General features: G+C 48.3%; 1 protein-coding gene and 1 long non-coding RNA gene across 2 annotated transcripts in view; one reads left to right on the top strand and one right to left on the bottom strand.

Moving 5' to 3' along the window:
- The first annotated feature begins 248 nt into the window (after window positions 1-248).
- PRPF6 (pre-mRNA processing factor 6) overlaps window positions 249-27,171 on the top strand; it is a 46,282-nt gene continuing 19,359 nt past the window's right edge. The window contains exons 1-10 of the mRNA XM_081867582.1: window positions 249-512; window positions 2,944-3,112; window positions 3,294-3,412; window positions 3,615-3,693; window positions 4,023-4,199; window positions 7,219-7,374; window positions 8,251-8,345; window positions 9,450-9,606; window positions 12,481-12,643; window positions 26,094-26,212. Coding sequence (XP_081723708.1) covers window positions 286-512; window positions 2,944-3,112; window positions 3,294-3,412; window positions 3,615-3,693; window positions 4,023-4,199; window positions 7,219-7,374; window positions 8,251-8,345; window positions 9,450-9,606; window positions 12,481-12,643; window positions 26,094-26,212 — 1,461 coding nt within the window. The 5' untranslated portion in view covers window positions 249-285. The remainder of the gene's footprint in view (window positions 513-2,943; window positions 3,113-3,293; window positions 3,413-3,614; window positions 3,694-4,022; window positions 4,200-7,218; window positions 7,375-8,250; window positions 8,346-9,449; window positions 9,607-12,480; window positions 12,644-26,093; window positions 26,213-27,171) is intronic.
- LOC309345224 lies at window positions 13,224-15,257 on the bottom strand. Its single transcript, XR_014158114.1, has 2 exons — window positions 13,861-15,257; window positions 13,224-13,503 (listed from the first exon to the last, which is right to left on the bottom strand). It is a non-coding gene; the product is annotated as an uncharacterized lncRNA (long non-coding RNA).

A 27,171-nucleotide genomic window follows, 5' to 3' on the forward strand; every position in this document is an offset into this window, starting at 1 on the left:
AATAATAATAATAATAATAATAATGACGATGAATTAAGTAATAAAAAACAGCGCCGCCGCCCTGTTTCCCTCGCCGCCTCCCTCCCTTCCCGCCCTCAGAGTCGTCTCCGCGACGCGCCCGAGGCCCAGCGAGGCTCCGGCCGCCTGAGGAGAAGAAGCCGCGAGCCCGCCTACCTGAGGCCGCCCCTCCGCCGGGGAGGCGGAGCAGGACCGGCTAGGCCCGGCCTCCTCGCCGCCCTCTTCTCGCTCGCCTCCCGCCGCGTCTTCTCCTCCTCAGCCGCCATCATGGCTGCCGCGGCCGCTTCTTCGTCTTCGTCGGCCTCCTCGTCGGCCTCCGGGGCCTCGGCTCCGGCGGGCTCCAGCGCGGCGAGCTCCGGGGGTGGCGGGGGTGGCGGCGGAGGCGGCAGCGCTTCGGGCCTGACGGCTTCTCTGACGGGCACCATGAACAGGAAGAAGAAGCCCTTCTTGGGGATGCCCGCGCCGCTGGGCTACGTGCCGGGCCTGGGCCGAGGGTGAGTGGGCCCAGGCCGGGCGCTGGAGTTGGGAAGCGGCCCCGGGAAGTGGCGGCGACGGCGGGTGGGCCTCGGCCCGGCTGCCTCCTCGCGTGGGCCCTCCTCGGGTCAGGCCTTTCCCTCGCCGCCCTTGCAGCGTTTCTTTGCTCGGCTCTGAGGTGCCTCTGACCATACGCAGAGTGCCTTCTCCGCACACCCAAGGCGCGCGTGTTTGCGTGGGGCCTTGAAAAGGCTTCAAGGGCCCGACGCCCTAGAGCATGTGCAGAGTTTCTTTTTGCTTCCCGATTGTACCCATAGGCAGGGTGATTTCCTCCTCGGAGCAAGGCGTGTCTGTGTAGCCTTTGAAAGGCTTCAAGGGCCCGACGCCTGGAGCATGTGCAGAGTTCTTTTTGCCTTCCGATTCCTACATTGCAGGGGGCTGGACTAGATGACCCTCGGGGTCCCTTCCAACTCTGTGATTCTGTGAAAGGAAACGGCACCCTTCCCTGAATAGTACTCTTTCCCCCCCATTTTTAAAAATTGGCAAGTTACGAAAGATAAGGAAATAATGAAAACATGCTGTGAACTGCCCTGAGATCTGTGGATGAAGGGCGGTATACAAATTTAATAAATAATAATAAACTCACCCTGTGGCTTTATTATTACTGTATTATTATTGTTACTACTACTAATGTATTTGCCTTTCATTTTTTGGAAAGTCTATGTATATTTTACTTTTTTGCGTTTATAACCCTGCTCTTGGGAGAAGGGTGTTGTGTCTCCTCTTTCCCCACAAAGCTCAGATACGCTTTGCAACCTAGGAAGTTTATTTTAACACTGACTAACTCCATTGTGCCCCAGTGCAGGAAAATGTTCAAAAACAAAGCCATGTGCTTTGTGTCAGAGGACGGTGACTCAGGTCTGCTTCCCTGGATAAGTTTGTGTTTGAAAATCCATATTGGACATCTATTTATTTATTTTTTTATCCTGACATGTTAACATTGGTTGCAACGAAAAGCACCACAGCAGCAAAATTAGCAGATTTCTTGGGATATTTTCAGTCTCAGACACATTTTTGGTATTCCAAAAACAGAAACAAACAAAAGTCTAGGCACTTAAAGCTGCCTCAGTTGCCCATGGGAAGCTGGGTTTGAGTACTACAGTGCTCTCCCTACTTGTGATTCCTAGCAATTGGCATTCAGAGGTATGCCGGTATATGATGGTCATCTGTTATGGATGCTTGAGTTGAGATTCCTGCATTGCAGGGGGTTGGACTAGATGGCCCTCGGGGTCCCTTTCAACTCTACAGTTCTGTGATTCAATGGGTGCCAGTATTGTGCAGGTTTATACACTCACTGAAGACCTGCTTCAGTATTTTATATTCAGTATATGTACGCACATGAAAGATATCCTAGTGTTTTAAAAAGACAACAAAATGAATTGGACTCCTTGGCAGGTTTTGAATAAACATACACAAATGTATTGATTGATAACATGGTAGATAGATAATATAAGGATTTATATAATTTTATAATATGCAGAGAATAACATGTGTTGAGAAATCAGAGAGGAGCTGAGGGAAGAGTCTGCGGGGGGAGGCAGGGTTTGATGGGGAGTGGGGGGAAAGGGAAAAAAATAATGAATATTATATGTTTTGATATATTATGTTGAAATTCTTTATAAAAAAGAAAAAAAGAAATATGTCCTAGCGTGATAAAAAAGGTGATAAAAGTTTTATATATATATATAAAGTTTTATATATATAAAAGGTGATAAAAGTTATATATATATATATATATATATATATATATATATATATATATATGCAGGTTTTGGTGTCCTCGGGTGTCTTCCCGTGTAAAAGTTGGGGTGTCTAGGCGACGTTTCGACGAGGTCTCACTCGTCATCTTCAGGCTGGTGCTTTCGGCTTCTTGTTACTGGAACAGAGCAGGATCTCAGTGTTTGAGTTCCTATAAATACTGTAGAGGGGGTGTGGTGTATAGCCTCCACACCCCCTCTACAGTATTTATAGGAACTCAAACACTGAGATCCTGCTCTGTTCCAGTAACAAGAAGCCGAAAGCACCAGCCTGAAGATGACGAGTGAGACCTCGTCGAAACGTCGCCTAGACACCCCAACTTTTACACGGGAAGACACCCGAGGACACCAAAACCTGCATTCCTGTACCCGTGAAAATCTACGAAAGCATATATATATATATATATAAAAAAAAAATTTAAGGCACACTGGTAACCTTGGAAAGTAAAGATTAGCTTTTAAAATTTGCTAATCCTGAGCATCCAGGGACCATTCTCCCTTGCTACAGTTGAGGGGTTATTAGCAATCCTGGATTTAGGTAGGACTTGGAGCAGGGTTTCTGAATTTGAAGGACTGGTGCCCAGTCCCTTGTCCAAATTCCCTCATACTGAACTGGCTGCTTTCTTCCGTCTAGTGCTACAGGTTTCACTACCCGCTCGGACATTGGCCCTGCTCGGGATGCAAATGACCCTGTGGATGACCGCCATGCTCCGCCAGGGAAAAGGACCGTTGGGGACCAGATGAAGAAAAACCAGGCAGCGGATGACGACGACGAAGATCTGAACGACACCAATTACGATGAGGTGATGCGTCTTTGGCCTTACTGTCTTGATGGACATTAATGGCAATGTACACATAAAGCTACATAGTGCTCAGACCGTTGCCCCCCTTTAGCCTGTCTACTCTTACTAGCTGTGGTTCTGTGGGGTGTGCTTAGTGGATACGGGGTTCTTGCAGTTAACACTACCTTTTTGTCATTCGCAGTTCAATGGATATGCTGGAAGTCTGTTCTCCAGTGGACCTTATGAAAAAGATGATGAGGAAGCTGATGCGATTTACGCTGCTTTGGATAAAAGGATGGATGAAAGGAGAAAAGAGAGAAGGTAGGAGGTGATTTTTTTCAGCATTGAGATAAATGCTGGTTGTATCTGGGGCCTCTGCAGTGGAACCTTGCCTGTTGCTTCTCTGGTTATATGTTTGGCCTGAACATGGGGTCCTGAAGTATTAAAAGTACTTGCTATCTCCCTTTTGGAAATAGGAATGGGTGCCTGCATGGTTGACTCCTGTGCTTTTTTTATTTTTTAGAGAACAGCGTGAGAAAGAAGAGATTGAAAAGTACCGAATGGAACGGCCAAAAATTCAGCAGCAGTTCTCAGATCTGAAAGTAAGGAGAGAAAAATGTGTGTGTGTGTGTTCTCCAGAGGTGAAATCAGAAAATTACGTTGGGGAGGAGGGGAGTCAGAAAAATGTTTGTGTATTATGTGTTGGATATCAATTATTAAATCAAAGTGGACCAGTGAATAACATAGGACTTCAGCTTGGGAGACCTGGGTTCAGGTACTGACTCTCCAGACCACTTGGAGTGTCTGTTCCTCATTTGCACACCAGGAATAACTTTTAAGAAGTTACGGATGAAAAAGAGGGAGAAATCAAAACTGTATTTCAGTGACACACTGATTGGCACTGTAATTATGTTGTCTGCATTTTTTGTAGAGAAAACTAGCTGAGGTCACTGAGGAAGAGTGGCTTAGTATCCCTGAAGTTGGTGATGCAAGGAACAAACGCCAAAGGAATCCACGTTATGAGAAGCTGACCCCTGTTCCTGACAGTTTCTTTGCAAAGCACTTGCAGTCCGGCGAGAATCACACATCCGTGGATCCCCGGCAAACGGTGAGAAAGCGGGGGAGGGATGCAGGTCCACCTGAGAGAGGTTTCTTTTGTAACATACAGTGGTGCCTCGCAAGACGAAAAGAATCCGTTCCGCGAGTCTCTTTGTCTAGCGGTTTTTTCGTCTTGCGAAGCAAGCCCATTGACAGCTTAGCGGATTAGCGCTATTAGCGGATTAGCGGATTAGCGGCTTAGAAAAAGGGGGGGGGAGAAAAAAAACCCCGCAGGAACTCGCAAGACATTTTCGTCTTGCGAAGCAAGCCCATAGGGAAATTCGTTTTGCGAAGCACCTCCAAAACGGTAAACTCTTTCGTCTAGCGATTTTTCCGTCTTGCGAGGCATTCATCTTGCGGGGCACCACTGTAGTTTTTGTTCATTTTCATCTTTAAACTGTTTAACTTGGTTGCATTGAGAGCTGCCTTTGTTTACATTAGAGCATATGACATGCAACAATTACATAAAATTAAAATAAAAGATAAAACAACAATAGGCACTCGGGCAAACATTTCCGAGTATATTAACAAAGTTGCGACAAGGTGTTTATACCAAAGTTATTACAGATAGGAAATAATGTATAGTAATGTTTTATTGTTTAGATTGGTGATCATAAGTAAAAAAACATTTTGTCTCAATAACAATTAGAATTTATAGGGAGGGGGAAAGGGAAAAAATAAAATACAGTGGTATCTCGGGTTACATACCCTTCAGGTTACAGTCTCCGCTAACCCAGAAATAGTACCGTATTTTTCGCCCTATAGGACACACTTTTTCCCCTCCAAAAATGAAGGGGAAATCTGGGTGCGTCCTATGGGGCGAATGCAGGCTTTCGCTGAAGCTTGGAGAGCAAGAGGGGTCGGTGCGCACTGACCCCTCTCGCTCTCCAGGCTTCAGGAAGACATCTGCAGCCTAGGCAGCCTGCTTCCCGGAGCGCTGGGCGCGCTGAAAGCAGAGTGCCCGGCGCTTCGGGAACACATCCACAGCCTAGGCAGCCCTGCGGGAGTTTCCCGCAGGGCTCCCCACGCTGCGGATAGCAGCCTGCCGCCTGGCGCGAGAGACGCCCTGAAGCAGAGCACCCCTCGCGCCGGGCAGACATCCGCAGCGTGGGGAGCCCTGCAGGAGTTCCCCGCAGGGCTCCCCACGCTGCGGATAGCAGAGTGCCGCCCGGCACGAAGGGTGCCCTGAAGCAGAGCAGACATCCGCAGCGTGGGGAGCCCTGCAGGAGTTCCCCGCAGGGCTCCCCACACTGCGGATAGCAGCCTGCCGCCCGGCGGGCAGGGTGCACTAAAGCAGAGCTCCCCGTGCGCCGGGCAGGCATCGGCCAGCCCCTCAAGCTCGGGGGACAGCAGGGAGGCGCAGCGCCGCCATCCCGCTGTTCCTCGACCTGGTTCGGTTTCCCCGACCTGGTTTTGGGGGGGAAATAAAGGAATTTCCCCCCTTTATTTCCCCCCAAAAAACTAGGTGCATCCTATGGGACAGAGCGTCCTATGGGACGAAAAATACGGTACCTCGGGTTAAGAACTTTGCTTCAGGATGAGAACAGAAATCTCAATGGGGGCCCCATTAGCTAAGGTCGTGCTTTAGGTTAAGAACGGATCTCCGGAACAAATTAAGTACTTAACCCGAGGTACCACTGTATGTGCTTCATGCACAGCAGACTGTGCTGTAAACTGTGGATACTCTTCCATCATATGGCTCATTATTTGTGTAATCATTAAAGTCACACCAGACTGCATAAAAATTGTCGGAGCAACTTTAAAGTTAATGCCTATCAACATTCCTCTGCTGATGGGAATGGAAAGGAATTGGCTGCTGCAGGTCAGGGACATTATTTGCATTGAATTCTTAATTCCATCCACCCCTGTGAATCCAACATTTTAATCTGGACACTGTCTGGGTTTGGGCAACCTATGAAGGGAGGAGAGCCAGTTCCCTTCAAATCCTCAGTGTGATCAGAACGATCATGTGCTGCAGCTTTTGCAGGCCTGCCTTTTCGGATTTCAGGTGGGGTATTGTTTATTTGTATGCTCCCCTGAATGAAAAAAAATCCTCATATTGTTGGCCCAGTTCTGTGGAATGATCTTTCCCAAGAGGTTCATCCATGAACCCTCCCTCTCTTTTTTTTCTTTTCCTTCTCCTCCTGCGATGAGGCTACATTTTAATATTTTAATGTTCCATTATTTTCATGTTGTATTTTATTTTTGTTTTTAAGTTGTAATCATTCATCTTGTTTTTATTATTGCTTGTAAGCCGCTCTGAGCCCGGCCTTGGCTGGGGAGGGCGGGGTATAAATAAAAAATTATTATTATTATTATTATTATAACGTTCCTCTGTTTTCATACTGCTCGTCTGTTTCAAAAGGCTATTTGCTAGTGTGGAGGTAGGAACATATCCCAGATAGTTTTACCATTTTGTTTGTTTCTGCTTTTCTAGATGTGTCTTATGGTGAGTTTTTATGACATTCTTTAAATTACATTCTATAAATTACATTCCATAAATAGCAATGAGCCACCTTGGGTGATTGTGGGAAGGTTTTGTGTGGAATCAGTGTTGCTTCTAAGTGGATATCATGGTTCCAACTTCCTGTCTGATATATAAGGATAAGCTTAGAAAGTTCGCTAACCCTTCAGTCAAATTATCTTGTAATATATAGCTAGTTGACTAGTTTCTGCTAATGCAGCAAAATATGTCTGTGTAAAAGCCAGTTTCCAACATTCTGTCATGTTTTAGCCTTCACCCCAGTGATATGTTCTGGTGTCCTGCTTTACTTTCTCTAGTACAAGTGAGAAAACTAAAGCCCTGATCATGGAGGCAGTAGTACAGTGACAGCAAAGCTTTCTGTTCCCCTTGGTGACCATCATTTTGTAGTGAGTCCTGGGAGTATATAATCCTGTACACAACCCACTTACCACAATGATGAGAGTCCCCTCCCCTCCCACTAAAACTGATGGCTAAGATTATGGTGGAGATTTGGGTGTTCTTTTTGCACTAACTTACTTGGTTTTGCCCCTTTTTTAAAAAACAGCAATTTGGTGGGCTGAATACTCCCTTTCCTGGGGGCTTAAACACACCTTATCCAGGAGGAATGACACCTGGGCTGATGACTCCTGGGACAGGTGAGCTGGACATGAGGAAGATTGGCCAAGCTAGGAACACCTTGATGGACATGCGACTCAGCCAGGTAAGCATCAAGGAACAAAGCGGATTTTTGTTGCTTATTGAACCTGACGTACGAAATTGGGCCTTAGAACTGTCAGCTTTGGCATCCAGAAAAGTGAGTGCTTGCCACTGAGAGGTTATTTTTCAGGGTTATTCTCCCCAACCCCAACCCCAAATATAGGGTTGTTGGAACAAAGAGTGTGTGTGTGGGGGGGGGGTTCCCAATTCTGCAGAACAAAGTGATCTTATTTTCTGAGTTTCTTTTAAGTCTCTTTGTGTGTATGTTAGTGAGGCTTGAGTGATAAAATTTAATGACACTGGCTACAAAATCTGGGCCTGCTGACGAGGCCAGAGACCATCTTGGCAGTGGATCCTGGAAGACCTGCTCCCTGCCTTGCTGGCCTTTTCCCTACCTGGCTTGGGAGGGCAGGGCCTTGATTGACTCCAGCTACAAAAGCTGTTGAAAACCCTCTTGGGCTGTGTTATTGTCTAGAGTGTTTTGTTTGGGTTTTTGTTGTTGTTAATGATACTAATTTTTGCACCTTTGTTTTTAGATCTTATTATAATTTATGCAGAAATCATTTCAGTTTGGTTGTTGCTTTTTGATGCGCTTTATTTGTTTATGGTTTTTGTTATGTTTGTGACTGTGTAAATCTTGTCATGTTGTAAGCTGCCCTGAGCATGGTTTTAACCATGGAAAGACACCATACAAATAAAATGATGATGGTGAAGTATCTGAAAAAGTGTGCATGCACACGAAAGCTCATACCAATAACAAACTTAGTTGGTCTCTAAGGTGCTGGAAGGAATTTTTTTATTTTGTTTCGACTATGGCAGACCAACATGGCTACCTACCTGTTATCAAACACTTGATTAATCATTGGGTTTACATCTCCAGGTGTCTGACTCTGTGAGTGGCCAAACGGTGGTGGATCCCAAGGGCTACCTCACTGATTTGAATTCCATGATTCCCACACACGGTGGAGATATCAAGTAAGTCATCAGGTGCACTGATTTGGCTGTTAGATTTTCTCGTCACAAGAGCTGGGTTGGTGAGCCTGTGGCCCTCCAGCTGGATGTTGTTGAACTACAGCTCCCATCTTCCCCAGACAGCATAGCTAACGATCAGGAATGATGGAACCTGTACTCCAGCAACATTGGGAGGGCCATAGGTTCGCCACCCTTGGTGCAAGAAGGCCCCTTTGCTTTGAGTGATCTACACATGGTTCAGGGTCCCGCCTTTGTTTGTGACACAGAATGCAGAAACCACTAAGGTGGGAGGTACCAGACAGAACGTCAACTCCCCCATCCTGTTTCCAGAAGCAAGGATTCAAAGGACTGTGTGTGTCCCGTAGGTCCTATTTGGCCATTGCTTAATGGGGCAGAGCTGACTAAAGTGGGATGTGCAGGTTTCCCAGAAGTTGGTGCCAGTGCATAGGCAGACCCTGCTTGCACACTCTCAAGTTGCCTCTACCTGGTTTGCCTCCAAGAGAGCATCTTTGACTCTTACAGATTAATTTATTATGTGGCTGATTTGCCAATCATACCTCAGGTTACAGACGCTTCAGGTTACGCAATTTTGGGTTGCGCACCGCACCGAACCCGGAAGTACTAGAATAGGCTACCTCCAGGTTTCGGAGCTTGCACATGCGCAGAAGTGCTAAATCGCATTTTGTGCATGTGCAGAAGCGCTGAATCGTGACCCACGCGGGTTGCGAACATGCCTCCCACACGGATCACGTTTGCAACCCAAGCGTCCACTGTACATGCAAACATACACCACTCCCTTAGTTTGTCGGACCCGTGCCTCTTTCTCCTCTAGCCCCTTGTCTTTGTTCTCGCAGGCAATTTAAAAAAAATCTCCTATCCATTCCACCATCTTCCAGACTCTGCTTGCCAGCTCGCTTCCTTTGTTCCTTTGCTTCCTTCCTGTAACCTTCCCCACAAACCGTGGGCCCTGTTCTGTCCTCGCCATTTACTTTTATACCTTTGCCGTATGATTACATTTATTACCCAGGAGAAGTCTGTAGTGTTGGTGAATTGGTGTGATGTAGAAGCATGCCAAGTTATTCTCGGTGCATTTTCTCCCCTTGCCAGTGACATCAAGAAAGCACGTTTGCTACTGAAGTCTGTGCGGGAGACAAACCCTCACCACCCGCCAGCCTGGATTGCTTCTGCGCGCTTGGAAGAGGTGACTGGAAAACTGCAGGTAGCACGAAACCTTATCATGAAAGGGACAGAAATGTGTCCCAAGGTGAGCATTTCATTTTCCAGGACTCCTCCTTAAGTACCTGCGCTGGTTTCTTGTCACTTTGCACACAAAATAAATTCTGCTGATCACTGTGACTTAAGACGGTGGTGGGAACCCTTCACACTATAGGCCTAATTTGGCCCATGAGGCTGTTTACCCCAAACTACACCCCCCCAGCCCCACACCTGACATCATATGTGATATTGGACATGGCAAAGGTAAAGACAGAGGGACGCGGATGGCACTTTGGCCTAAAACACTGAGTCTCTTGGGCTTGCTGATCGGAAGGTTAGCGGTTCGAATCCCCGCAACGGGGTGAGCTCCCGTTGCTCTGTCCCAGCTCCTGCCAATCTAGCAGTTCGAAAACACACCAATGCAAGTAGATAAATAGGTACTGCTGTGGTGGGAAGGTAAACGGCATTTCCGTGTGCTCTGGCTTCTGTCACGGTGCTCCGTTGCTCCAAAAGCGGCTTAGTCATGCTTGTCACATGACCCGGAAAGCTGTATGTGGGCAAATGCTGGTTCCCTTGGCTTGAAAGCGAGATGAGTGCCACAACCCCATAGTCGCCTTTGACTGGACTTAACTGTCCAGGGGTCCTTTACCCCGTTTTTTTTTAAATCTAGGTTACAACACAACTGTAGAGGCAGAATTGGGAGCTTGAAGTGTGCTCCCAGTTGTTTCTTGGCAATGGGAGCTTAACAACAGCCTCTGTCAGCTGGTTGACATTTCCAGTGCACTCCACTGGGATTGGAGGCGCTAGGGAGCTCCCAGACGGGTTTGCTCCATTGAAGTTTTCTATTTGCTGGTCTACTGCCCTTAGTATTGCAAGATTGTTATGAGAGCGCTTGGACTAAAATTGTCAACCAAAAGCTTTAATTTTCTGGTTTATCACCACAACAGTTATTAACACAGGGCTTCAGTAAAGCAAATAATTTAATTAGACAGTGCCCATATCATACTGAGCAACAGAATAATTTGGCCACGGTAAGGAAATTATTTTCCACCTAGTCATTTTGACACGTTGGCACCCTATTTGCAAAATTTAACAGTTCCAAAATACAGACACACTTTCACTTCAGCAAGATTGAATATACTGCCTTTGGCTGTACTTGAGGGTCGATTTCAAAAAAACTCCGTTGGAAAATCGGTTATGTCTGTGTGGATGGAGATTGGCAGTTCTGAGTCAGTGGCTCATGTGCTTCTGTTTGCACTCTTTATATAAAGATTTGAGGAGTGAGGTTATTACCCCTCTATCATTGTCCATGTCGGGACGCTCAAGCATTGCTACTGTGTCCTTCTAACAGATCAAGATAACCAGGTGACAGCAAAAACTGCCAACATTTTAGCAGGGGCATTTAGAATAAGATCTATTATTTGATTATTGATGTAAACCTCCAAAATGTTTTTTTGTATGGTTAAGTTTTTACCTCTATCTTCAGTACCTTTTATTTTATTGCTATGGCTAGTGGCTGATTCAAATAAAGATTCTTCTGATCTGGTGCAATTATTATTATTATTTTAATCCCCTTGGGAAAAGGAGCATTGTGGCTCTAACTTACAGCTGCTTTTACATGCTCTGTGGAAATGTCAGTGGTGATTAGGAAAACACATTAAGCATTGTGATGTGTGGTTCCCCATCCTGCTTTCTGGGCCCTCATTCTCCTTTCTGCTTATTAAATATTTTGCTCTGCTGAGACAGACATCTTTACTTTCTGCTTTCCTCCACTTTGTGCCACCTTCTGCACTGGCTCTGCTACCAAGGATGACCAAGGCAAAATCTGTTTGGGGATATTCGGATTATGGCAGGGGTAGGGAAGCTGTAGCCTTCCAGGTGTTGTTGGACCGCCAGGTGCCAACATCCCTGACAACTGTGGCCATGCTGCTTGGGGCTGATGGGAGCTGGAAGTCCAGCAGTAGAGGGCCATAGATTCCTTGTCCTTGGTTCATGACAGGAGAAGGAGGGCATGAAAGAGAACTCTGCAAATTATGGAGAAAGTGGACTGACTTAGTTTTATGAAGATGTGGACCCAATGTACGATGGCAGTGGAAAGGGCAAATCTATGCTAGGGATAATTGGAAAAGGAATTGAAAATAAAACTGCCAGTACAGAATGTTATGATCAGGAAGTCTAGAATACTGCCACCTGAATGAATTATGCCAGTACATATTTAACTGTATAATTCCATCCTGCTTCCAAAATCTAGTTTTTCAAAGAATTTTGGATTCATTCCATTGGTCAGAGCCAGCACACACAGGCCTCTGGTGCTACTGACAAGAACAAACACCCGTTTTGCTTTTTTCCTCCTCCTTGCACAACCCCATGCTTTTGTGTCCTGACTTCTAGATTGTAAGCAGGTAGGCAGGGACCAAATTTTTACTGATTGCTGTAAGCTGCTTTGGGGAGCCTCTTTTTTCCCCTTCTTCATCTGAAGAGTGGGGGGGGGGGGAAATCACTTTAAATAAATAAATATTTTGAGAAAGCGTAAAAATATATACGCCAATATCGTAATGCCTATTATGCAAATCTATGATGTGACCGCATGTGGAGAACAGTTTGAAAAGGTTCAGGAAAGGGCCGGTGAAATGATCAAGGGGATTAAGCAACTCCCCTATGTAGAAAGCCTGCCACATTTGGGACTTCTTAGTTTGGAGAAATGGCAAGCAAGAGGCATTATTGCATGTAAATGACACATTCCAGCCAGAGAAAAGACTCTTAAGGTGGTGCGGAGCGGGGCCAGTGAAGAGTGTGACTTGGGGGGAAGGCATAGGAAGGGTCACGCAGGCCAGGTAGAGGCCTGGAGGCCCACTTTGAGCCTAACCTTCTCCATCCGTTGCTTAAATTGCAATCCAGTGTCTCTTTCTCCTGGTTTCCACAGAGTGAAGACGTCTGGTTGGAAGCTGCCCGCTTGCAGCCGGGGGATACTGCTAAGGCTGTGGTGGCCCAGGCCGTTCGCCACCTTCCACAGTCAGTCCGGATTTACATCAGAGCAGCAGAGCTGGAGACAGACATCCGAGCAAAGAAGCGTGTCCTTCGGAAAGGTGAGAGAGAGAGAGCGCTGCCTTTGAAGTGCTGCCGGGTGCTCCCTTTGAAGACAAGATTGGAAATTATGTTTAGTTCAGGGTGCAGCTGCTGGGCTATTAACTAGGACTGAGCAAGGGGACTGCATCTTGCCTGTATTGAAACACATGCCTCGACTCCTGGCCTGTTTCCAAGCTCACCTCAAAAAGCGTTGGACGGAAAAGTACTTGCCTTTTTAAAACTTATGCCCTGGGTCCTTGTTAGATTGTTTTTACCCCACACAACTCGGCTCAAGTCACCAAGATCATTAACTGGAGGCTCTCCTCTGTTTGCTCCATTCTTCGGAAGTATGTTGGGTGCCAGGTAGGGTGAGGACCTTTTTGGTTTTGGTACCTTTTGAATTCCATCTCTGAGGTAGCTCACCTGAGACCTGCTTTAATTTTTTTGATGCCAGGTGGCTCTCCTGATTCATTGTGCTTTCATCTGCTGGCTCAGTGGTTTGATAGAAGGCCCCTAGGAAGTAAGGGACGGAAACAGGCAGTCATAACGCACAACCTAGATGGCCCCTTGAACAAGATAGACACGCAGTGGCCTTTAAAAAAAAAAAAGCTGTCATGATTGCAGCTGGGGATCCACAGATAGCCCTGGTTCAATAGCATCTTTGTCCCTTCAGGGTGGTAGAATGATGGTGGTTGTGGGGTGTCTAATCTCTGCTACTTGGCACAGCCTGTATCCAAAGCCAAAGGTGCCGCCTGCCCCTTGGAACTTGGAAGGCATGAGCTTGCTTCTGCTGCCCTGAGCTTGCTGGAAGCAACTAGAGTGGGTGAACGTGTAGCCCTCTGGTTATAGATAGGCGCTTGAAAGGAGAATACAGTGGTGCCTCGCAAGACGAAATTAATCCGTTCCGTGAGGCTCTTCGTATAGCGGTTTTTTCGTCTTGCGAAGCAAGCCCATTGACAGCTTAGCGGATTAGCGCTATTAGTGGTTTAGCGGCTTTTAGCGGATCACCTGATAAGCGGCTTATCAGCGGATCAGCTGATAAGCGGCTTAGGGCTTAGGAAAAGGGGGGAAAGGGGAAAAAACCCCGCAGGAACTCGCAAGACATTTTCGTCTTGCGAAGCAAGCCCATAGGGAAATTCGTTTTGCGAAGCGCCTCCAAAACGGAAAACCCTTTCGTCTAGCGGGTTTTCCGTCTTGCGAGGCGTTCGTCTTGCGGGGCACCACTGTATACAAAGACCAAACTTTTAAACCTTTTGTAATTAGTTAACATATACACTCCTATTTTCTACCAGAAAACTTTGGCCTACGTAAGTACGTATTTACATAGAACACTAGTAAATTCTTACTTTTCACCCCAAAGGCAGTGGGGGGAGGGGAACCTCAAGTTGTATTTTACTCCCTCTAAATATTGTGCTGAACCTTAGGCTTCCATTGTTCTCAGGAGTTAACAGAGTCTTAAGAAATGCTAACCTTTCTGCTTGAAGCTGCTTTTCTGTAAGTTGCTCTTCAGTGGCTTGGAGAAATTAGAAATGACTTAGCCACATGGGCTGGACCTGCTTATATAGGTCTTTTATCCCCAAAACTGGCACCTTGTCTCCCTGTGGAGTGCTCACCTGTGGTTGAAAGGCCATCTGGTTAGGCCATGTAAAAGTCAGCCTAGCCGTGCAATGAGTTACTCAAAAGCGGGTGCTTTGTGTCTTGATGGCAGGTGAGAGTAGAAAGGGTGGACTCTGGATCGGGTATTCATTTAGTGTTATTTGGGCATATGTGATAAAGCCACAACAGTATGTGAGGCGTTCTTCCTGATGTGTGGGAATTGAATCCACTCGCTGCAAGAACATGCCGGTTCCTGCTGGGTAGTGTTTCAAAACATCAGGGCCTGTCATCCAGCATTTAGAGAAGTGCTTGGAGAAAACCCCCTGCTGCGACTATAAACATGATGAAGGACGGCGAACATCCAACTAGTCAGAATGTTGTCGCAGTAAATTTCCAGGAAGCGGCCTCTGCTGCCTCAGAGCCAGAGGAAGATGCAATCATTATCTCTTGCGGGCTGCTGTGGGTGTAATTAAAGAGCCAGCACCAGCTCGATGTTTGGAGAAGGTTTTGTTTCTTAGTGCATCAAGGCACCGATCTCTTGCAGCTCTTCTGTCTCCTCACCCGGCTTTTTCTGCCACATGTGTGAAAGACCAGATGTGATGAATGACCCACTTCGAAAAGCGTAGTCAAGATCAGGAGGTTCAGAAACCCAAGCAAGACCAATTTCCGTAAAGGCTTACAGTGGTACCTCAGGTTAAGTACTTAATTCGTTCCGGAGGTCCGTTCTTAACCTGAAACTGTTCTTAACCTGAAGACCACTTTAGCTAATGGGGCCTCCTGCTGCTACCGCACCACCGGAGCACAATTTCTGTTCTCATCCTGAAGCAAAGTTCTTAACCCGAGGTACTATTTCTGAGTTAGCGGCGTCTGTAACCTGAAGCGTATGTAATCAGAAGCGTATGTAGCCCGAGGTACCACTGTATAAGAAACTTTATTAAAAGCCAAAGTCTGTAAAAAGGAAAAGCTTCAAACAATTACACAAATTAAGACTGCTCAAGGCTAAAAAATAACAAAACTATATTATCTAGCTAGCTGACACTTACATATACAGTGGTGCCCCGCAAGACGAATGCCTCGCAAGACGGAAAACCCGCTAGACGAAAGGGTTTTCCGTTTTGGAGGCGCTTCGCAAAACGAATTTCCTATGGTCTTGCTTCGCAAGATGAAAACGTCTTGCGAGTCTTGCAAGTCCCCCCCCCCCTTTTCTAAGCCGCTAATAGCGCTAAGCCGCTAATAGGGATGCTTCGCAAGACAAAAAAACTGCAAAACGAAGAGACTCGCGGAACGAATTATTTTCGTCTTGCGAGGCACCACTGTAAATCTTAGTAGGCTGAGGCAAAATAACTTCTAAGGTCTGAACAGGCGCTGACCTTCCATGATCAGAGAACTGCTTATGCTCACCCCAATCCCATTTTTAAGGGAACGCTGACTATGGGAGTTCACCCTTTCCGCCCAAATAAATCAGCACCTGCTCCCATCATGTGTCTGTGATTACCGTTCGATACTGGCATTGAGGCCTTAATGAGAGACAGCTGTGTTTAAGCTCATTATTCTAGCATTTCTAACGAATTCCCACACAACCCACATGCTAGTCTTAAAGGGAGAATATCACCACACTCTAGTTATAAGGAAAATGAAAGATACCCCATTTTCTTCTTTTTTTAATGGTCTTACTTTAAGGTTAAGCAGCAAATGATCTAGCTCTGAATTGTGCTCAGCTTTTTCCCCATCCACCTTCAATCCCTGTGTAACCAGGTGGTCTGGAAGGGGCAGAGTTCACAAAGTTGGAACACATTTTGAGAGTACACACTTGATGCACGTTGTCAGAGCCACCCTGGGTCCCAGCTCACAAGAGACCAAAGTCCAGTCCAAGCTATATACAAAAGGTTTTATTGAAGATCATTGTCGTCATTACATCCAAACTCCGTGGCTCCGCATCTGTTACCCTTAGATGTTAGAAGTCCCCTCTGAGTCCGTCCCTCCCCTGCACCAATTTAAGAGGCTTGTACTGCTCCACCTTTTCCTCTCTTTCCTTTTCCGCAGGGTCTTCCTGCCCCCCTGTCTTCCCTCTTTCCGGGACTCCCCAGAGGCTGAGTCTTCTCCCGCCTGCTCCCCCCTCCTTCGTGCTTTGGCACCAGGCTCCTCCTCAGAGCTCTCCTCATTTCCGCGCGCCTCTATATTTGAACTTGGCGCGCGTACGTTGCCTCTGACCTTCCTTTCTACAGTTACGCTGCTCTCGGTACTACACTCCTCCCTTTCAGGCAGGACGTCTTGCTCCGAACTCCTCCCCCTTCCTCCTTCCTGTCCTGCTCTTTCTGACACACTGGCAACTCCCCCCCCTCTACTCCGTTCCGACGGGGGAGCTGGTCCCGCTTTGCCACTCCCACTGGGGATTCCCTCTTCGTTCCCCTCTCTCTGACTGATTCCCTCTCTATTGCCCCTTGGCCTGACCAGGGGGGCTCCCTTCTGGGAATCCTCTGATTCGCTAGACGGACTTTGGGACAACCTCGGCTCGTTGTCGTCCTCTTCCTCCTCGCCCTCGCTCTCTGTCTCCTCTCTCCCTAAAACCCTGACATCCATCCCCCCCTCGAAGCCCCCCCTTCCCCCCTCTCTCTCATCGGGTGCAGGTTGTGGAAGCTGCCGCTCTTCGGAGGCGGACGCAGGATACAGATTCTGCACCTCCATCTCCTCTGTTTGCAGTTCGTTGTACGAGTGTTCGAATTCGGGTTCTTGACCCAAGGTGTTCTCTTCTCCCTCCTCCATTGGTACCTGGTCCGGTGCTGCCTGCCAAGGTCCCGTCAGCCATTTCCTGCGCCAGTCCTCCTCTGGTTGCTCGTCCCACCAATAAGAGGGTTCTGTGTCCACCCCCGAACACGATCCCCTGGGCGAGTTGGAGTCCGGCGACCTTTCTTCAGCTGAAGAAAAGCCGTGGAAAGTGCTGCCTGAACATGTGGGCGTAAAGAGCCAGTCATCAAAGTACTCGGCTGGCATGGGTCTATGAGGGAAAAGGGCATGGAACTCGTCTTTTAAAAGAGGTTCGTCTAAGGCGTAGCCCGGCACCCAACCATTGGCACTGACTGGGGCACCCTCTCTGACTAGAAAATATTCTACTCCCTCTTGCCCCCATCTCGAGTCCAGGATCTCTGTGACCTCGTTGAGTGGTTCGGCCCTAGGCGCCCTCTCCCTCTCCTGTGACTTAGTGTGTTGTTGCGTGACTGTGTCAGACTCCTGAAACCTGTGCGGTGCCTTGTAGGGAGTGAGCACCGATCTATGAAAGACCGGGTGCACTCTGGAACCTTCGGGGAGGGCTAGTCGAAAGGCTACAGGGTTGATTTTAGCCTCCACCTGGTACGGCCCTAACTGCCTGTGCCCCAGCTTCTTCTTGGCCAACGACTTGGCTGGCATCGCTTGGGCCGCTAACCACACCCAGTCCCCCACCTGGATCTCCTCTCCCTCTCTCCTGTTTTTGTCAGCCTGCACCTTATATGCTTGCTTGGCCAGCTCTAAATGTCTCCGCAACTCTTCGTGCACCTCCTGCAGCTCCGCTGCAAACTGGTCGGCTCCTTGCGGCACCCCCTCTCCCGGTGCCACGAACCCCGGGAAGGTTCTGGGGTGACGACCATTGTTCGCGAAAAACGGCGTCACCCCCGTGGACGCGTGCTTCGTGTTGTTATAGGCAAACTCTGCCATCGGCAGGTAGTCCACCCAAACTGCTGGTCGCTGGTTGGCGTAACATCTCAGGTACTGCTGCATGATCGCGTTGACCCTCTCAGCTTGGCCGTTGGTTTGTGGGTGTCTCGCCGACGTGAGGTTGATCTTAACGTTCAGGATACCCAAAAGCTTCTGCCAAAAATTGGAAACAAACTGGCGCCCCCTGTCGGACAGGATGGACTGCGGCAGCCCATGCACCTTGAACACGTGATCGATGAAGAGTTTGGCAGTCTGTTCCGCCGTCGCCACCTTTGCGCATGGAATGAAGTGCGCCATCTTGGTGAACAGGTCCACAACCACCAGTACCGCCGTCTTCCCCCTGGAGCTGGGCAGGTCAGTAACGAAGTCCAGAGCTACCCTCTCCCACGGTTGCTGTGGCGTTTCCAGCGGTTCCAACAGCCCCGCTGGCTTCTGGTGTACTGGCTTGAACCTCTGACAAGTGTCACACCTGGCGACGTAATCCGCTACCTCTCCACGCATCCGGGGCCACCAAAAGTCTCTTGCCACCAGTTCTATTGTCTTCTCCTTACCGAAGTGGCCCGCACTGGGGGCGTCGTGCAACTGCTGCAGAACCTTTGCGCGAAGCTCGTCGCTTGGCACGTAGAGGGCACCTTTGCGAGTTAGCAGCCCGTCGCGTAGTTGGAACTCTTCGCCACTCTGCACACCTCTGCGCAATTCCTCCATCTTGGACTGTGCGAACTGATCCACTTGCAACGCGCGTCGCACCGCGTCCAGATCTACTGTGGCGGCAGCGCACGACCACGCCTGCGGTGCGAAAATGTGCTTGGCTGCTACAGGCGCCGCTTCATCGAGATATTGCGGTTTCCTGGATAGCGCATCGGCTATAACGTTGGAATCTCCTGGGACGTACTCTATCCGAAAGTCGAAATCCGCGAAGAATTCCGCCCAGCGCATGTGCCTCTGGCTTTGGAGCTTCGCCGTGCGCCAATACTCTAGGTTCTTGTGATCCGTGCGGACCTGTACTGTGTGCTTGGCTCCTATGAGGAAGTGTCGCCACGCTTTGAAAGCTGCGTGAATGGCTAACAGCTCCCTGTCCCATATGGTGTAGTTTTGCTCCGCTTTGCTGAGCTTTCTGGAGTAAAAGGCACCGGGTCTCCAGTTTCCATGTGGATCTTCTTGCAGGAGTACGGCTCCAACCGCTCTGTCTGACGCGTCGGTCTCTAGTCGTATGGGCTTGCCTGGATTCACGTGCAGCAGCTGCTCCTCGGAGGCGAAAAGGCTTTTAAGCTTCTGAAAAGAGCGCTCCGCCTGTTCCGTCCACACGAACCTCTTTTTCTTGGAACTGAGAGTGTCCGTGATCGCTGCCGTCTCCTTTGCAAAACCTCTGATGAATTTGCGGTAGAAGTTGGCGAAGCCGATGAATCTTTGGACTTCCTTCCGATTGCGAGGGCTCTTCCAGTCCAACACCGCGCGGACCTTGGCGCTGTCCATGGCCAGCCCCTTGTCGGACAGCTTGTAGCCTAGGAAATCCACGTCCGTCACATCAAACTGGCACTTCTCTAACTTGGCGTAGAGCTTGTTCTCCCGTAGTCTCTGCAGGACTTCCTTTACGTCCTTCTCATGGGCCTCCTCCGTTTCCGAAAAGATCAGGATGTCGTCGAGGAAACACACGCATTTCTTGTAGAGAAGTCCCGCTAGCACGTGATGCATAAATGCTTGGAAGACGTGAGATCCATTTTGGAGACCAAATGGCATAACTCTGTATTCGTACGTGCCCAGAGGCGTGAACATGGCCGTCTTCCACTCATCGCCCTCCCGGATGCGTATGAGGTTATACGCTCCACGCAGATCCAATTTGGTGAAGATCTTCCCCTTCCTTACGGTTGCCAGGAGATCATCTATCTTGGGCATGGGGAAGGCCTTGGGTTTGGTCTTACTGTTTATGAATCGATAGTCCACAATGAGTCTTTTCTGGGGCGTGTCTTTCTTCTTTACAAAGAAAACAGGACTGCCCCCCACCGCTTTCGATTCTCGGATGAATCCGCGCTTCAAATTGTGCTCTATGAACTCCCTGAGTTCTTGCATCTCGTCCTCAGACATGGAATACAGCTTTGCAGTCGGCAACTGCGCCCCTGGCACCAGGTCGATGGCACAATCATAAGGCCTGTGGGGCGGCAACTGGTCAGCTTCCTTCTCGCAGAAAACCTCCAGGAACCCCTCGTACTTGCGGGGTACTGCCTGCACCATGCCAAGTTGCAACTGCTGCTCAGCTCCCTCCTCCTGGCTGGACTGGATGCAATGTTGAGCACAGTACGATGAGCAAAAGGTGATCTGCCGTTGGTACCACGCTACAGCAGGACTGTGTCTCTCCAGCCAACTCATGCCTAATACTATAGGCGTGTCTGAAAGGCGGGTGACATTGAAGCTGATGACTTCTCGATGATTTCCAATCCTCATCACCATGGGAGGCGTCTGTTGCACAACTTGTCCTCCTAGCAATTTCCTGCCATCCACCGTGACTACGTTCAGAGGTGTTGTCGCTGGCAGAAGCGCTATGCGATGCTGCTTGACAAAGTGCGTCCCCACAAAATCTGCGTTGCTCCCAGAATCAATCGTGATGGGGACTTCCAGGGTGGTTCCATTCGGCAACTGAAGTGTTGCAGTGAGCTGCACCGCTGGCTTGGGTGGTAAAGGGTCTGTGCGTTGCAAAAGCGCTGGGGACTGCTCTACAGATTCGCCTGGCTGAGCCCCAGCAGCTCTGCTTCCAGCCAGGCACTGTCGTTTCCCTGAGGTTGCTCTGCTTGCATCATTTCTGCTGCAACAGTTGCTAAAGCTGCAGTGTGTTTCTGCAGCCTCTGGGGACACTCTTTCGCCATGTGCTGTGCACTGTCGCAAATGTAACACTTCCTGGTCCCTCTAGGAGGCTTTGCCTTCACTGCACCGGAAGCTGGGGCTCTGGCTGTTGCTTGAGCCTTAGCACCACCAAGTTCCATGGGCTCCTCCCCCTGCCTTCCCAGTGGCGAAGGATGTGACTGACTGAACTCCCTGGGGATGAAAGAAGACGTCCTCGCTGGTGGACGCACCTGACGTTCTTCCTCAGTGTGCCAAGGACGTCCCTCGTGCCGTATCCCAATCGCCAAAGCCCTCTGCACAAGCTCCTCCAGGGTCTGGGGTCTGTCTCCCCTGGCAAGTTCATCCTTAATGGGACCGCTGAGCCCCTCCCAGAACAAATCCCTCACAGGTGCACAATCCTTCTCCCAGCTTAGCGCAGTCAGTAAAGCAAAAAATCTAGAATGGTACTGACGCACAGTGGCTTTGCCTTGCCGCAATCCAAAAATTTCCCTGCGTGCAAGATCCACATCTACAGTAGACTGGAAGCAGGCATCCATCGCTTTAATGAATTCATCTGCATCGCGGCGGGCAGGGCCATCTTCACGCCACAAATTGCGCAACCAGTCTCTGGCCGGCCCATGCAAGTGAGAAACAATAAACCCCACTTTCTCCTCCTCATCTTTAAAGTCATGACGAAGCAAGTGCAATGCATACAAAACGTCTGCTCTGAAACTGGGGTAGTGCTTCAGGTTCCCATCGAAGTGGGTGACTAGGCTGCCCCCCCTCCGTCCAAGTCCAATCCCCTCTGATCTGGACCCTGGGAACCCTTCCCTGCTTGCACGTTCCCACCTTGTTTGCAGGTCCTGGCAGCGCTTCTCCATTTCGTCATGCTTCTTCTGAGACGCAAGGACTGCAGCAGTGAGTTCGGAAACTGTAGTTCGCAGCGCTGTCAACTGCTCCTCCGCAGTCATGGCTGTCACCGTTCGTGAGCTTTGCAAAAAAAAAAATTTTGCGTTCTTTGGAGGGGACTTTCTGTCAGAGCCACCCTGGGTCCCAGCTCACAAGAGACCAAAGTCCAGTCCAAGCTATATACAAAAGGTTTTATTGAAGATCATTGTCGTCATTACATCCAAACTCCGTGGCTCCGCATCTGTTACCCTTAGATGTTAGAAGTCCCCTCTGAGTCCGTCCCTCCCCTGCACCAATTTAAGAGGCTTGTACTGCTCCACCTTTTCCTCTCTTTCCTTTTCCGCAGGGTCTTCCTGCCCCCCTGTCTTCCCTCTTTCCGGGACTCCCCAGAGGCTGAGTCTTCTCCCGCCTGCTCCCCCCTCCTTCGTGCTTTGGCACCAGGCTCCTCCTCAGAGCTCTCCTCATTTCCGCGCGCCTCTATATTTGAACTTGGCGCGCGTACGTTGCCTCTGACCTTCCTTTCTACAGTTACGCTGCTCTCGGTACTACACTCCTCCCTTTCAGGCAGGACGTCTTGCTCCGAACTCCTCCCCCTTCCTCCTTCCTGTCCTGCTCTTTCTGACACACTGGCAACTCCCCCCCCTCTACTCCGTTCCGACGGGGGAGCTGGTCCCGCTTTGCCACTCCCACTGGGGATTCCCTCTTCGTTCCCCTCTCTCTGACTGATTCCCTCTCTATTGCCCCTTGGCCTGACCAGGGGGGCTCCCTTCTGGGAATCCTCTGATTCGCTAGACGGACTTTGGGACAACCTCGGCTCGTTGTCGTCCTCTTCCTCCTCGCCCTCGCTCTCTGTCTCCTCTCTCCCTAAAACCCTGACACACGTGGTTGGAAGTGGTGTGTGGTTCTCATGTGATGTTTTTAACCTGGGTGCTACAGAAATGAATTCAGCATAGAGGATTGTGTTCTACCTTTCTGACCTAACTGGCTGCCTCCTAGACAAGGATGGGGCAAGTGGCATGTCCAGTGTAAGGACTTGAGCTTGCAATAGCTCTTTGATCTGGTGACCAGAATACCTCTTGAGTCCCATAAAAGCTGCTAGATTAGGCCTGTTTGCTGGTCTGACCAGCTGGACTTGATCTTTCCATATTGTCTCACCGTGAGGCTCAGCAGAGTCAAATTCCCCTAGTTAACCAGCCTTTCTTCCCAGCTTCTGGTTGTCTTTCCTTCCTGGGAAAAGGGAGTTTTGGGATTCTAAGGATCGACATCTAATTTGCGAAATTAGTATTGGCTTAAACTAAAGACCCCTTGATCCAAGTACTTGTTCAGCCAGTAAGCTCACTCGGTGCTTTTTCTTTGCCCATAACTATCTCACAGGGTGGTTGACACGATAACCGTCCTATTTATGCCACCCTGAATTTCTTTTGAGGAAGGGTTGGGCAATTAATAGGTAATAATCCAAGTTGTGGGCCATACTTCCCCCACCATGCATAATTAACAATGCATCCATCGCCACCATTAGTGTAATTAATGCATCCATGCCTCTGCATTCAGAGTTGCATCTGGTGTCTCATGGGGCTATAGTGACGTGAGTTAGTGACTGCTGCTGTAGATGGCAGCCCCTCGTCTCTTTCTCTCCCCTCTCTACATTCAGCAGTGTAAAAAAGTGTGATGAGACATCTTCGTTTTGAAAGTTTCCCTGCCTCAGCTTGCTTCAATGAGTTCTGTTTCTTGGAGCAAGAGAAGTTACGGTTGTCCCATGTGTTTGTATGCATTGCTAAACATCATGGTAGGAGGGCAAGTGGAGACATGGAGCCACTCCCCCCTCCCACAACTAAAATGTGTACTATGTTGGATGAATCCCAAGCCAGAATTAAGATTGCCGGAAGAAATATCAACAACCTCAGATATGCAGATGACACAACCTTGATGGCAGAAAGTGAGGAGGAATTAAAGAACCTTTTAATGAGGGTGAAAGAGGAGAGCGCAAAATATGGTCCGAAGCTCAACATAAAAAAAACGAAGATCATGGCCACTGGGCCCATCACCTCCTGGCAAATAGAAGGGGAAGAAATGGAGGCAGTGAGAGATTTTACTTTCTTGGGCTACATGATCACTGCAGATGGTGACAGCAGTCACGAAATTAAAAGACGCCTGCTCCTTGGGAGAAAGGAGATGGCAAACCTAGACAGCATCTTAAAAAGCAGAGACATCACCTTGCCAACAAAGGTCCGTATAGTTAAAGCCATGGTTTTCCCAGTAGTGATGTATGGAAGTGAGAGCTAGACCATAAAGAAGGCTGATCACTGAAGAATTGATGCTTTTGAATTATGGTGCTGGAGGAGACTTTTGAGAGTCCCATGGACTGCAAGAAGATCAAACGCATCCATTCTTAAGGAAATCAGCCCTGAGTGCTCACTGGAAGCACAGATCCTGAAGCTGAGGCTCCAATACTTTGGCCACCTCAGGAGAAGAGAAGACTCCCTGGAGAAGACCCTGATGTTGGGAAAGATGGAGGGCACAAGGAGAAGGGGACGGCAGAGGACGAGATGGTTGGACAGTGTTCTTGAAGCTACAAACATGAGTCTGACCAAACTGCGGGAGGCAGTGGAAGACAGGAGTGCTTGGCGTGCTCTGGTCCAGGGGGTCACGAAGAGTCGGACACGACTAAACAACTAACAACTAAACAACTAACAACTAAACAACAACAACAATGTTGTTACACGGAGTATATCATTTTCCATGAAGAAGATACAGATTTGTGGAAGTTGAAAGTTTTAGTCCCAAGGTCTTGTGATTTTTTTGTCTGGCTTTGGTTGCCAAGACCTGGTTCTGCCTACACAGCTGAAGTGCTCAGCAGCAATTGGTGGGAAGGAGTGTTCTGGTTTGATTGTTTTATAGTTAAGGTGCCCAGGACATCATGACGATACAAGAGCCAAATCACTCCCGCCAGCCTTCTTCCCAGCCTTACGAGCTGGGTGGTGGTGAGCGGGGATTGCCAGGGAATTCTGGGGACGGTTTTCTTTCTCTTCTCCCCCACCCCACCAGAAGCTCCATGGGTGGAGGGAAGCACTGCTATTTATCCTGCTCCCCGGATGTGACAGCACATTCACCGAGGCAAGCAAAAGGGTGGAAACCCCGTTCAGGCAGATTGGGATTTTGCCCATAAAATCGTTTCATTCAGTTTTCTAGGTTATCCACATGCAGGAAGAAAGAGGACTCTTTCTGTTGCCACCTTGGACATGAGGTTCTGCAGTAGTGTTTGAAACTCCCATTGTTCTAGGCGCATTTTGCGACAGGGAATTTCAATAGCACAAGCAGTTTCTGAGCTCTGAATGCAGTGCTGCGCCTAAAAGTGTTTAGAGGGGGTGGGCAGGGGAAGAACTACTCCATGTGACAAATGAACATAATACTTTAGTTGCAGTTCATTCATTTTCAGCTTTGTATTCTTGTTATAAAAAGTGTGCCTAGATGTTCTGTTGTTGCGCCCATAACCTAGGTTTAAGGTGCCATTTAGCTCTTAGCTTTCATATCTTAGTTTCTAACGCTGTTCTGCAGGTCTGCTGAAAAGGCGCTTGGTTAAAATTGCCTTTTTAGAGTCTCTTTTCATAAGCAGAGGGAGAGACTGCCCTGGGTTGCTGAAGAAAATCATCCTTGGGTTCAGCAGCTTTTTCTTTATTAAAGCCAGGCCTTAGCATTTTAAGAAAACTTTTCCAAAACAATCTGTTTTAGGGGCACGGTATTGATTGCTTTTTGGAAGAGTGTCCTTTAAAACTGCCCGCAACTATTTTGAAAAGCAAAGCAGCTAGTTGTGTGGGTCCATTTAGAGAAATGTTCCAAACAGGAAGTGAGAGGGAAAAAATAATGCCTTTTATTAGAACCAGCCCAAATTCACAATGTGCTGTTGAGCGTTTCAAGTTGTACAGAACTTCTTCCTCAAGCAGGATGTTAAGGCCAAAAAGAAAAGTAAGGGAGACAAGAGATTTAAGTATGCATTTGGTCACAGAGGAAGCCTCTGCAGAATTATTAGGTTAAGATCTGAGGTTTTTGCAAAAAAAAGAAGCCTCAGATTATGCTTGCTAAGGTTAACAGTTGAGCTGTCATTCAAATCTGCCTCTTGCACTATTTGATTCTATAATAACTTTGCCGTCTAAATGTAAGAAAGCTGGAGATGGAATTTTAGAAAACGTCAAAGCTACAGAAGAAATAGAAGCTAAATAATTTTTCTTCCCCGTTAGGGCAAGTCACCCTTTTTTAAGGACAGCATATTCCCACTTCCCAAATCTAGTATGCCACTGAAAGTTTTGTCAGTCATCACTGGCAGTTCACCTGCACTCTTCAGAGGTTTTGCCCCTTGTGGTGAATCTGCAAGTAATGCTCTAGTGATCGTTTGGTCATCAGCCTACTCTGGATAAGACTCCTTCAACCTAACTGATCTTTTGTTTTCCTTTTACTATTTTCTAGCACTGGAGCATGTTCCAAACTCTGTCCGCTTGTGGAAAGCAGCTGTGGAGCTGGAAGAGCCTGAGGATGCCAGGATAATGCTCAGCCGAGCTGTGGAATGCTGCCCCACCAGCGTGGAAGTAAGCTGGCGAATCCCTCCCATTCACCGCTTCAGACTGTGCTCTGGGTGGTCTTGTAATAAGACTGGGATGAAAAATCTCAGATGACAACTGTGGAATTTGAGGGCGGGGAAGACAGTGGCCCCCAAATGAAAATGAACTGGGGTTTGTTTGTTGCTTGCCACTCCCCAGTTTAGCAGTGGGAAGTACAAAAGATAGGTTTCCCCCATCTCTCAAATTCATCTGAGAACTGGATGGGAGATCAACTTCCATGGCTACTGGGAAGAGTTCTTTTTTGCTACCACTGCAAATTTAATTCACTCCCATCAAAATTATCCCATCCTATTTTACCACTCTCAAATAATGAGTGCGCATGCTTCAGTTTGGCTATGCTGCATCATTAAAATCCAGTTGAAGCCTCTAATAACACAATTGTAATCCTAGCGATTTCTCATATGTATGGATCTCATTTCGAATGTAAAATGCAACCCACTGGGCAGGCATAGGGGAGCAGGGGGAGGAGGAATAACAGAAACATAGAATTAGAGACTTGGAAGGGCCTTCTAGTCTAACCCCCTGCAATGTAGGAATGTTAACACGCGGTTTCCCCCATCCGATTCGAAAACATACCAGACCCTGCTTAGCTTTGCAGATGTGCTAGTAGTTTTATTGCTGCAGTCCCCTCCCCCCTGAATGTGCTTCAGTCATACAATCCTCTTGCAAAAAGTTAAATGAGCAGTAATCAGTAAATCTGAACTTCTAAAACAGATCTTAATTTTCAAATGCTTATTGTGCTATTGCAGACTTAATACAGGCAATCTCTTAACCATGCCATAAGAGTGGTGGAGCAGGCTCTCGTTTTGCTTGTGCTTCCTCCTGTGTTTTCGTTTTCTAGTGCAAATTCCCCTGCAGGCCTTGGCTCTGGTTAAGTATCGTGTCAGCACCAGGGTTACTCACAGTAACTCCAACCAGGGTTTGAA

This window comes from Podarcis erhardii (genome assembly GCF_964252035.2).
Source record: "Podarcis erhardii genome assembly, chromosome: 6".
Taxonomy (NCBI): domain Eukaryota; kingdom Metazoa; phylum Chordata; class Lepidosauria; order Squamata; family Lacertidae; genus Podarcis; species Podarcis erhardii.